Source organism: Ctenocephalides felis, unplaced genomic scaffold (genome assembly GCF_003426905.1).
Source record: "Ctenocephalides felis isolate EL2017-DRISC unplaced genomic scaffold, ASM342690v1 CF-g0.4_SCAFFOLD_03573, whole genome shotgun sequence".
NCBI classification, from domain to species: domain Eukaryota; kingdom Metazoa; phylum Arthropoda; class Insecta; order Siphonaptera; family Pulicidae; genus Ctenocephalides; species Ctenocephalides felis.
In genome coordinates, this window is record NW_020539727.1 from 188,222 (window position 1) to 199,645 (window position 11,424).

General features: G+C 31.1%; 2 protein-coding genes across 2 annotated transcripts; both read right to left on the minus strand.

The window, feature by feature from the left end:
• Window positions 1-572: 572 nt before the first annotated feature.
• Window positions 573-2,147, minus strand: LOC113389257. The gene is made up of 2 exons (XM_026626310.1): window positions 1,791-2,147; window positions 573-1,058 (listed from the first exon to the last, which is right to left on the minus strand). Exons 1-2 carry the CDS (start codon window positions 2,145-2,147, stop codon window positions 573-575), a joined length of 843 nt encoding a protein of 280 aa, XP_026482095.1.
• A 2,618-nt stretch (window positions 2,148-4,765) lies between these two features.
• On the minus strand, window positions 4,766-9,629 carry LOC113389258. The gene is made up of 3 exons (XM_026626311.1): window positions 9,487-9,629; window positions 5,362-6,467; window positions 4,766-4,836 (listed from the first exon to the last, which is right to left on the minus strand). The coding sequence occupies exons 1-3, from the start codon at window positions 9,627-9,629 to the stop codon at window positions 4,766-4,768; spliced, it is 1,320 nt and encodes a 439-aa protein (XP_026482096.1).
• Window positions 9,630-11,424: the final 1,795 nt, after the last annotated feature.

The window sequence follows — 11,424 nt, forward strand, 5'->3', positions numbered from 1 at the left end:
AATAGTAAAGAAAATTAATAGCTTGCGTACAAATTATAGAAAAGAAAAGAAAAAAATTGATGAATCGAAAAGATCTGGCGCAAGCACATCAGAAGTGTACGAACCGAAATTATGGTATTTCAAACTTCTCACTTTACTTGATGATGATCATTCGGTACCACGGGCCCATTCTAATATATCAGGGATTAATTTCGATCAAGTAAGTTCACAGTAACTTTATTTATTAAAAGTATTCATTATACAAATCAAAGCATAACATAAATAATGATAATTTTCATAATGTCAATGAATAAAGTTGTCTTGCCAAGGCACGCTTCCCTCATTATTAAAATAATGCACATATTTTTCCCTTACGATTTTTGCGGCATTTGGACTATTTCCTAAATATCGTTGATTCAAATGTTTCATGTTTGAATCTTTAGAAGTCAACCCCTGTGTAATTCATCCCTGTTTCATATTTTCTCTGTCAACACATTCTGCATAAGTATATGAGTTAGTAGAATTGGTCATCAAATAATTGTGTAAAGCACAACTTGCCAGTACTATACGATCAATGTTATTTGGCTGGACATTTATTGGTGTTTTAAATATTCTAAATCTAGAAACCAATATACCAAAAGCGTTTTCCACAATGCGTCTTTTGAAGTAAGATCTGACTGACGGAATGGTTTCATAATGTTCGTTCTCAAAGCAAAAGCATCATCAGCAATAAATATGTATGGCAGTATTTCAGAACTATTTTTGATTGGGTCGTTTGATGGAATATTCAATTCGTTTTTTTGTAGCTTGTCATAGAATTCGGTTGTTTGAAGTACACCTCCATCTAATATCCTGCCATTAACTCCAAAGTCACACATGTTAAATTGGTAGTTTGCATTTACTATTGCAAGTAGCACCATACTATGACGACATTTATAATTGTAGTAATAAGACCCGCTTCCACTAGGAGGAATAATGTCTATGTGTTTGCCATCAATCGCGCCTAGGCAATGTGAAAAGTTCCAACGTTGTTCAAATTTCTTTGCTGTCTTTTTCCAATCTTCTTCTGTTTGTGAAAACTGAAAAAATAGAAAAAAACATAATTAAATATTTTTAGGGAAAGTGATTGCTTTATTGATGATGGGGATGAATAATTATCTGTGAGAGCTTCTTCCATTCCAAGTTGTTCTTCTGAACCTACCGGCAGCTCAAGACCTCCCAAACGGAAGCGGCGGAGCACAACAGAAGAACTGCAAAATGAGGTCTTGATGTCAATAAATAAACGCCTAAACAATCCTACCGAGGACTATGAAGCATATGGAAAATATATAGCAGCGACACTTCGACGTATGCCAAAAACACAAACGCCGATGATAAAAAATATCATTGATCAAGCTATTTTTAAAGCCGAAATGGGTGAATTGAATCGTGGAGTAGTACGAAGATTTATGAACGATACTAATCCAGATGAAGATCATCTGGATTAGTATCATATACATCAGCAGCAGAATATTTAGAACATTATGATGAATATTAATAAAGAATATAAGAAAATTAAAAAAGTCTTTTAGTTAATTTAATTTTTATGATTAGTGTAATATTAAATCTTTAAATGTTTCATTTCCTTTCTTTTTATTTTAGAAGTAGGTTTTTGTGTCCCTATGTATATCATAATATTGAATCCAACTTTAATTGCTAATTATTAACAAACCTGACACATTAAAATAATCATACTCTTTATTGATTACGGCTTGTTTAAGAATAAATAAATAAATACATTAATATACTTTCATACTGACTTTTATACTTACTTTGAAATAATTTTTCTCCAGTACTTTAGATATAGCATCACACGTCTCAGGAATAATTACATCCAATGCCTGAGGAGATATTAATGTTGTGAACTTTAAATCCTCATAACTCCTTCCAGTTGCGAGAAATCTTAATGTTGCCGTCAACTTTTCGTGTGGCGAAATAGCTTTACGCATAATAGAATCTTGTCTTCTAATTAGAGGTGAAACCATCTTTAGCAATTTTAAATAAGTTTCTTCGTCCATGCGAAGATAATTATGCCAATCCCTTGGTGCTTCTTTGAATTCATTTAATAGATTTATATGCGAGAACAGTTCCCTTTTTCTTAGCCATTCCTTGCACCAAATAGATCTCATTTTAGTTATTTTCCATTTTTTGTGGCAAATACAAATGACATCAAATCTATGGCTATAAAATCGTCATCCATTTCTGCACTAATTTTAGATAAAAAAAAAATATGACCTACAGTAATAGCCTAATCACAAATAATTCAGTAAAAAATAATACCAATTATCACAAAGATATATTTTTAGTTTATGTTTTGACATTTTCGATATGCTTGCGCAAGTACATAAACATAAACATGCATACAGTTACGTCTGTGGCCGGCTTTAGGAATGCTTGACTCATTTTGAACGTATATAAACATACAAATGAATTTCTATGATATATATTTCTAAGCAGAGTTTTTGTTAAGGCGTGTGCTCATTGTCCAGCGCAATCAATGCACGTTGCAATATGCCCGAGGCGCGCTGGTACTTCCCTCAATTTTTTTAATTTTTCAATGTGTTTTACCACATAGAATTTAACAAAATTTTGCTCAACAAAGGAAAAATATATGAACTTTCGAATGATGCTAATTAAAAATCAGTCCAAACAATTGCACTGGCCGAGAATGCAGAACAAAAAATTATTTTAACTTTTTTATGCACTTGTAAATAATTATTAAACTTCATTTGTTATAAATAATATAGTACAGTGCACTGTGAACACAACGATGAAATTTTTTTTTCGATATCTTGCACCGTTTCGGCTAAAAGTGAGTTTGAAAAGAGGGGCCACTTTCACATATTTTTAATGATATCTCGGCCAAATGATAAGCTACGGATTTGAAATTTGGTATTTCGAATTTTCTCGAAAAATGCTATATATTGGCATTAAAATTATTTAAATACCAGGGTGGGGCCAATTCTGTATGGAAACACGATCAGACCCTTTACTTATTACTTTTTTGAATATATTGTCTGACACCTAATTTTACTGGATTACCATATTAAAGTATTAATCAAACGCTGTGCTGAATTTTTGGTTTTGAGCATATTGTTCAAAACGCCGTAAAGTTTTAATATTGCATCTGATTATCTTACATGTTTCATTACCTATTAATCAAAAGTTAAAGTGAGGATTTCGTAATACCTGTGCTGTGATGGTTGTTATATTTCGCACTGAAGTATTGTGTATAATAATATATTAAAACAGTATATTAATTAACGATTGTAAGGGTAATTAAAGAAAACTACGGTCACTTTTAGTTTTGCCGAAGGGATGCATCCACAGCAGTTTCATTGACTTTTACTGTACCACGAAGTGGTATTTTTTAATTAGAATTATCCGAGTTGCCATTAATTTCTCATAAATTTGCCTATCTATCTGTAATATATTTGTATCTAATATATTTCTATCTATTGGTAATCTTCATAGTTGATGGTAATTTCATAGCTCTTTTCAATTCGTGGGCACATGCAATGAACACAATAATTTACCTGGTGACACCGTAACGCATGAATAGGAATTAAAATATGCTGGAGCATCGTCTGTCATGAAATAATTAGATTTTTTAAGAACTATTTTGTCTTGTTTATGCAAGAAGCAAAATCTCACTCCAAAATTTATCAATCACTAAGAGTGTATGCAATTTAAATCCACAGCCGTTAGTACTGTCAATGCAAATCTAGTCTGTGCCATTTGCAGATACAATAACACTTGCTCCTGCATATCTATTATAATTACTAGAATTAATTACCTAATAATTCGCGTTAGCTTTAATATAAAATAAAATTTTGAAGTTCTTCGTTGATTCTCTTCAACCCAAACGGTTACACTTTTTGAATCATTTTTATTTATGAAGGGCAAGTCTTTTGTTTGTGGGCAGTCCGAATATGTTCATTCCTAGCTTCCTATAACTTTATATCTGAATTTTGGTGCACATTTTGTTTGCTTATATGAATGGCATTCGACTTATAAATCTTTTCATACTTTGTATCTTAAATTGTACTTACATTTATAAATTATCCTAATTGAATTAAGTATAGTAAAATACAACTATTAAACAATATTACGCCTAACATTAGTAATATCTAATACAATAACTTGAAGAAAAAATAAAATGTAATAAAATTCAAATAGTTTAATTGTTGTAGATCTTGAGAGTCTTCTTATGGTAAAAAAATCCTTGAAATATCCGTTATGCAATTTTTATTTGAGTCTCATATCTGGAAAATAAAAATTAAGAAGAGCAGTATCAAAAAAAGAATATACAATATGAAAATAATTGTAATGATAAAATACTTAAAGTAGGAAAATGGTAAAATAATTTAGAATAAAAATTAGAAAAGGTATTGAAAAGGGGAAAAAAATTGTAACTGTTGCAAAAAGAAGTATTAATTAGTAACAGTAGGTATTTCATTATCAAAATAATGTTTGATATCGAAATTGGCAAAGTCAGAAGTATCGTAGAAACTTTGAGCTTTTAAAAGTTTAACAATAGTATTATGAAATTGACGATCATTCAGTTTCCTAATATGTAGAGGGAGTAGATTAAAAAGCTGTACTCCTCTTCCGTCTATGGTATTAAAAGATGTTTCAAGTTTAAAAGTTGGTCCTTTTATAGTCAAATTTCTTGTTTTATAATAGAAATTTAACATGGAGGATAGGTTGAAGCGTTCAGGATTATTCTTTATGAATGACAACGTAATTAGTAAAAATATACAGGGAACGGTGAGAATGTTATATTGTCGGAAAAGATTCCTACATGAGGATAAGGAACTGAGGGAAAAAATTATTCTTAATGCTCTTTTCTGTATTTTGAATATATCCTTTAAGGATGATGAGAATCCCCAGAATTGTATTCCATAAGCGAGATGCGAATAGAAATTAGAATAATAAATTGAAAGAAGGCAATTTGAACTAACTTTTGATTTAAGAATTCTCAACATGAAACAGGTTTTAGTTAACTTAGGTACAAGTATGGAATGAATATGATTGTCCCAGTTTAAGTTTTTTTGTAATTTTTTTTTTTTTTTTTTTTTATATTTATTTTGGCTTCTGATTTACATCATTTTGCCATTACAATTATCTATACAGTTGTAGCAGTTCTATACAATACATTGGTACTTATATAATAATAATTATGCTATAAATTAATTTTGCTATTACTTATAAAATTATATAAATATTTATATATCCGTATGTCATTACTTGATATAAGTATTTGTACATTGATGGGAAAAATAATCTTTACGTTTTGTAAATTCTTAAATAATTTTGATCTTTCTTGCTGATAAAAATTACATTCCCAAAATAAATGATCGAGTGTTTCTAGGCTTCCACAGTCACACTTTGGATCCTGTAAGATACCAATTCTCTTCAGATGCGATTTGCAGTAGGAGTGTCCGAGTCTCAATCTGCAGATTACTGTTATAAAATTTCGACTTTCTTCTATGTTTTTAAACCATGTGTTTGGTGAAACAATCTCTCTCGTCAGTGCATATGTGAATCCTTTTGCCTTTGTAGTTTCTGAGTGAGACTTCTGCCATAGTTCCAAACCTTGTTGTTTTATTAAATGTTTTAAATCTAGCGCAGACGTTTTTGCAAATTGATCGCCGCTCGTGCACGCTTCTTTAGCTAGATTGTCTGCCATCTCGTTGCCTTTTATATTAGAATGACCTCTTATCCAAAGAAGAATCATGGATTTATCATCAGTATTGATTTTCTTTATGATTTCTATAATTTTGTATATTATTATATTTGAATGTTTATTGGCGTGTTTTATGGCTGTTAGACTTGATTTGCTGTCACTTAGTATCAAAGATTTGTTAATATTATTGTCATTCACATATTTTACTGCAGTGTATATCGCTATAAGTTCCGCTGAAAATATGGATGTATAGTTTGGAAGTCTTACTTTGTTACTGTAATGGATTCTTGGAATATGTATGGCACATCCGGTTCCCTCTGATGTTTTAGAGCCATCCGTATATATTTGCAAATAATCCGGCCAATTTGAGTTGATATGAAGTTCTAATTCACGGATATAAATGTCCGTGTTTGCTATATTTGTGCTCTTATCTATATCGATGTATGGTTTAATGTAGTCGTTTAGCGGTGGGTAGATATAATATGGAGTTTTATCATTGATTATGATGTTCTCTTCGTGAGGTTTAATTGTATAAAAACTATTTATTAGTGATGGAGCTGGTTTGTTTATCCAGTAGCGTGTGGAGTAATGTAATCTTGCTAGTTTTTCTAACTGTTCGGGTAATAATTTACATGATCCATTAAGTTTTTTCATCAAGAATCTGTTTGCTAGAATCTCTCTTCTTATGCTCAGAGGAGGTTCTCCTGCTTCTGTTAATAACGCATTTGTCGGTGTTGATCTAAATGCCCCTATGCATGTTCTTATTGCGGAATATTGAATTTTATCAAGTTTATATTGTTCAGTTTTTGACGTTGTTCCATATATAAAGCATCCGTAATCTATTTGAGTTCTAATCAAATTTCTGTACAGTAAAAGGCATGTCTCTGGGTGTGCTCCCCATATAGTATTTGTTATTTTTTGTAATTGGATGCCTAGAAATTTTGAGACTGAGGAAAATTCAAATTGAATGCTATTGATAGTTAAAGAATTGATCTCATGACTTATCCTATTTACTGTTCGAAAAGACATAGTTTGGGTTTTGTCATTATTGAGCAAAAGATTATTAGAATTGAACCAATTCGAAATTGACTTCATAACTAGATTTAATTTATTATTTACTTCTTCTAAGGAATTGCTTTTTATAATCACACTAGTGTCGTCGGCAAAAAGAATAAATTTACAGAGATCTGTACATTTTGGCAGATCGTTTATGTAGATGAGAAATAATAATGGTCCGAGAATTGAGCCCTGAGGGACACCGAGCTTAATATTTTGTTTGTCTGAGATAATTACTGAACCACGATCATTAAGATAAACAGATTGAGTCCTATTTGATAAGTAAGATGAAAATAATTCAAGAGCTATACCACGTACACCGTATTTATCGAGCTTGTTTAAAAGAATTTCATGGGAGATACAATCAAAAGCTTTGGACAAGTCACAGAAAACTGCAACGCAGAAACTACCATCTTCGAAAGAGTGAATAATGTCATGGACTAATGTGTAAATTGAGTGAGAGGTAGAGTGATTTCGACGAAACCCAAATTGATTTTTATATAATATATTATTAACTGTTAAAAAATTGTTTAGCCGACTATGTAATATTTTTTCAAAAATTTTGTCAAAAGTGTTTAATAGAGAAATTGGCCTGTAATTATTGATAATGTCAGTGGGCCCTTTTTTATGAAGTGGCCTAATTTTTGAATGTTTTAAATGATTCGGATAGACACCGTTACTAATTGCGTTGTTTAAGCAAGCAAGGAGATCATCAATGAATAGTGGATAGAATTATTTTAAAATATCAGACGAAATTTCATCAGGACCAGATGAGTATGAATTTTTAAGGGACAGAATTGTTTTCGACAGCTTCTCAGGAGTTATGGGAAATAGGTACAGTGAATTCTGATTTCTAATAATTTTAGAAAAATGTGCTGCTGAAATATTCGGATCGATTACAATATTGGATGTTATATAAAAAGATTCATTAACAAAATAGTTATTAAAGCATTTGCTATAATTATTTTATCATTGACTTTTTCATTGTTAATATTAAGATATTCTATGTCAGAAGAGCTTGATTTATAATTAATTTCTGATTTAATTAGTGACCACATTGCCTTCTGCTTATTGTACGAATTATAAATAACACTTTCATTAGACTTGATTTTTGCTAATTTGCAAATATTATTAAAAATTTCTCTGTATTTTAAAAAGTAAATCATAAAGTCGATATCGAAGTTGGTTTTAGACGCTCTTTCTAGACTTAGTAATTTATTGTTCGAAATTCTCAAGCCTTGAGTATACCATGCGTTAGATTTATGGAAATTATTAACTTGGATTTTATATTTCAATAGCGGAAAAGCAAGATTAAATTTATGTAAAAAAGAATTAATAAACGAGTCAAAAGTAATATTTTCATAAGATTGATTACACGTCTCATTTTCTAATAATTCTTTGAATAAGAGTTTATTATTATTATTAAAATTTCTTTTATATTGATAATTAATAGATTGTAAAGTTGTGTTGTTTAATAAAGATAGGAAAATTCCGTAGTGATCAGAAAGACCCGTATTAATGACAAATGTTTTTATATCAGTTAAATTTGTGAAAAAATTGTCAATGCAAGAGAAAGAAGAAGTACTTATTCTCGTGGGATCATTTATGGTAGGAAATAAACCAAATGAATCCATGCTAGATTTGAAACTTTCGCTGATTTTAGAGCTTTTGTCCAGATGGATATTAAAATCACCGCGAACAATAATAGAGTTATATTTATAAAAAAGTTCTTCCATTAGAACATAAAGTAAATGTATAAATTTAATAGCATCTTGATCTGGAGCTCTATATACGCAAATAATAAAATAAGTAGTATGAGAAAAATTGACATTAAAAAATTGGTATTAAAAGATGTTTCAAGTTTAAAAGTTGGTCCTTTTATAGTCAAATTTCTTGTTTTATAATAGGAATTTAACATGGAGGATAGGTTGAAGCGTTCAGGATTATTCTTTATAAATGACAACGTAATTAGCAAAAATATACAGGGAACAGTGAGAATGTTATATTGTCGGAAAAGATTCCTACATGAGGATAAGGTAAATGTATAAATTTAATAGCATCTTGATCTGGAGCTCTATATACGCAAATAATACAATAAGTAGTATGAGAAAAATTGACTTCTACAGCGCAAAATTCAAAAATTTTTTCAACAGGTGCAATATTTGTTATAATGTTATTACATTTAATTTTAACCGACGAAAAAATGCAGACGCCTCCATGCTTAAAATCATTTCGGCAGAAAGAGGAACATAGATAGTAACCGTTTAATTTAATTAATTTGATTTTGGTTTCGTTAAGCCAATGTTCAGAAAAGCATAAAAAATAAGGCTTATAGTCATTTAAAAGTAATTCAATTTTGAGTAATTTATTGGGTAAATTTTGAATATTTTGACAAAATATAAAAGATGAAGCGTCGTCAGAATCAAAAGCGAAAGGAGCAGGAGTCTTTGGAATTTGGCAGAGTCAGCGCTTCTCTAACGAGAAAACGACAGAGTTTCTGCTTTACATTTGAAAGGAAATGGAGACCATGCCTGGTGTAGTCGAGTCTATCAACGTATCTATTGACATCAAAGACCTTAACACCCCTGAATTTACCATGACCAAAATCACGATAAATACAACGATTTATTTGGAAAATTCTAGAATTCAGGCCATGATTGTCATATCGGAAGGGAATTGTAACAAAACAAAGGTTTGTTTTACTACAAGATCGACGGGCAAACTCTAGCGCATCACGAATAGCATAATCAGAGTCAGCGTCGTTCGTCCCGGCCATAACAACAACATGATCCCGAACACCAAAATCACCAACCAGATCCCCAATGCCAGCGACCACGCTAGAAAAACCCGCACCCGGCTTGACCATACCGAACACACTAACTTTAGGACCTAACAAACCATTTAAGAACCCGGACCAGGATCTGCCGTGGCTGTCGGACAAAATTAGTACTTTAGTTCAGCTTTACTTTTAACATTTTTGGATGTTACATTCACTTCCGATTGCACATTGGAAGAATTAGAGCTAATGCTTTGCAACTTGGAATTGGCTATCGCCAGCTCTTTTGTAAGCTTAGCAATTAGTCTGTCCCTCTCATTGAGCAATAAATTCTGTGAATTAATAACTTCCCGTAAAGAAATACATTCGGCACAAATAACGGTATAATCTAAATTAACAGACTCACCCACAACTGAATCATTAAAAGAGTTTTGACTCATCTGGCTTCTAGTGTTGACCATCTTGATAGGTGATAAACAGGTAACAGATATAGGTGATATATAGGTAACAACTTTATGGCGGCAGGTATAAGAGTCTTCGGTAAAAATTTGCTTGATTCACAACAATATTTAAGGAACAGGTATAATACTCTTCTTCGTAGGTTATAAACTTATTTATTTCGAGAATTCTAGGTATAAAATTATTGGAGTGAATTAGTGTTTACTCGACCACGGTCGGTGACTGAATAAGGTCTTACGGCAATAGATACACTTGGTTAGAAAAATATTATTAACATCCCGTAGGGTAAGTTATTGTAATGGGCCGAAAATTGGAATTGAAAATTTTTACATTTCTCGACGTTTTGAAGGTTTCTGAACGTTTTGGCATACCTCAGAAAAAATGGATGTGTGTGTGTGTGTGTGTGTATGTATGTGTGGATACAAATTTCCAGTCACGTTTTAGGGCGCACGGATCAACCGATTTGAATGGTTCAAAAAACATCCGATTTCTATTGATAGGGAAAAGAGCTGATTAGTTTTTGGCAAAGGCAGGTCCAGCCGTTTTGGAGATACGGAGCAAAGAGTGCAGAAAATAGAAATCGTATTTTTGAGAGAACGGAGTATCCGATTTGAATGATCTAAAAAACATTCAATTAGTAATGATTGGGAGAAGTGTTTATTAGTTTTTGGCAAAGGCAGGCCCAGCCATTTTGAAGATACGGAGCTAAATATGTAAAAAATGGCAGTTTTTGAGAGAACTAAGCGTCCGATTTAAATGATTCAAAGAACTTTCTGCTTGTCTTAACAAAATAATCGATTTTGGCAAAAAAAAATTTGTCCATTTTTTTTTTTTAGTTTTTTTTTTTTTTTAGTTTTTTGTATATCGAAAATATTTATTTTTAATTCTGACTATAGTTCTAATATACTTTACAAATAATTTCAACTCCGCAATTCAGTTTATATAATATTTATAAATATTAGACAATTTTACAATATTTATAATAATCTATTTGAAATCATTCAGTAATCCTCGAACATTTCGTTACGGTACGGGAAGTTCCAGCAATTTGCCTTAAGGCACGATGCCACCCACCTCACAAGTTTTTTTAGATTTTGTGTTCCACATCTCCCTTGCCCCTCCCACATCTACTATTGTGCTGTTATGGTCCTTGATATTTGAATGTGATGCTACTGCCTATTTTTTTGTAATTCTCATTTTATTTTTATTATCCAATTTGTTCACCCTAGTATTTCTACTGGCATTTCTGATACGACTTTCTTTTTTTTTCAGGATTAAGCTTTAAAACAGAATGAACATTCATTAAATCATTACAGCAAAGATTAAGATGTTTTTTTATTATTATTAGAAAATTCATACACTTTATATTTTTGTTACTAAAACGCAGATTGTTTAAGTGGTTAAGTCTAATTTAGGCTAAAATTTA

What these genes read in the sequence shown, in the direction of transcription:
- LOC113389257 (XM_026626310.1), bottom strand. Translation starts at nt 2,147, where the DNA reads ATGAGATCTATTTGGTGCAAGGAATGGCTAAGAAAAAGGGAACTGTTC. An exon ending in TGGAGAAAAATTATTTCAAA is followed by an intron (nt 1,059 to 1,790) that starts GTAAGTATAAAA and finishes CTATTTTTTCAG; the next exon opens with TTTTCACAAACAGAAGAAGA.
- LOC113389258 (XM_026626311.1), bottom strand. Translation starts at nt 9,629, where the DNA reads ATGGTCAAGCCGGGTGCGGGTTTTTCTAGCGTGGTCGCTGGCATTGGG. An exon ending in GCTATTCGTGATGCGCTAGA is followed by an intron (nt 6,468 to 9,486) that starts GTTTGCCCGTCG and finishes TTCCGCAATAAG; the next exon opens with AACATGCATAGGGGCATTTA. An exon ending in CGATCATTTATTTTGGGAAT is followed by an intron (nt 4,837 to 5,361) that starts GTAATTTTTATC and finishes TTTTTCCCTCAG; the next exon opens with TTCCTTATCCTCATGTAGGA.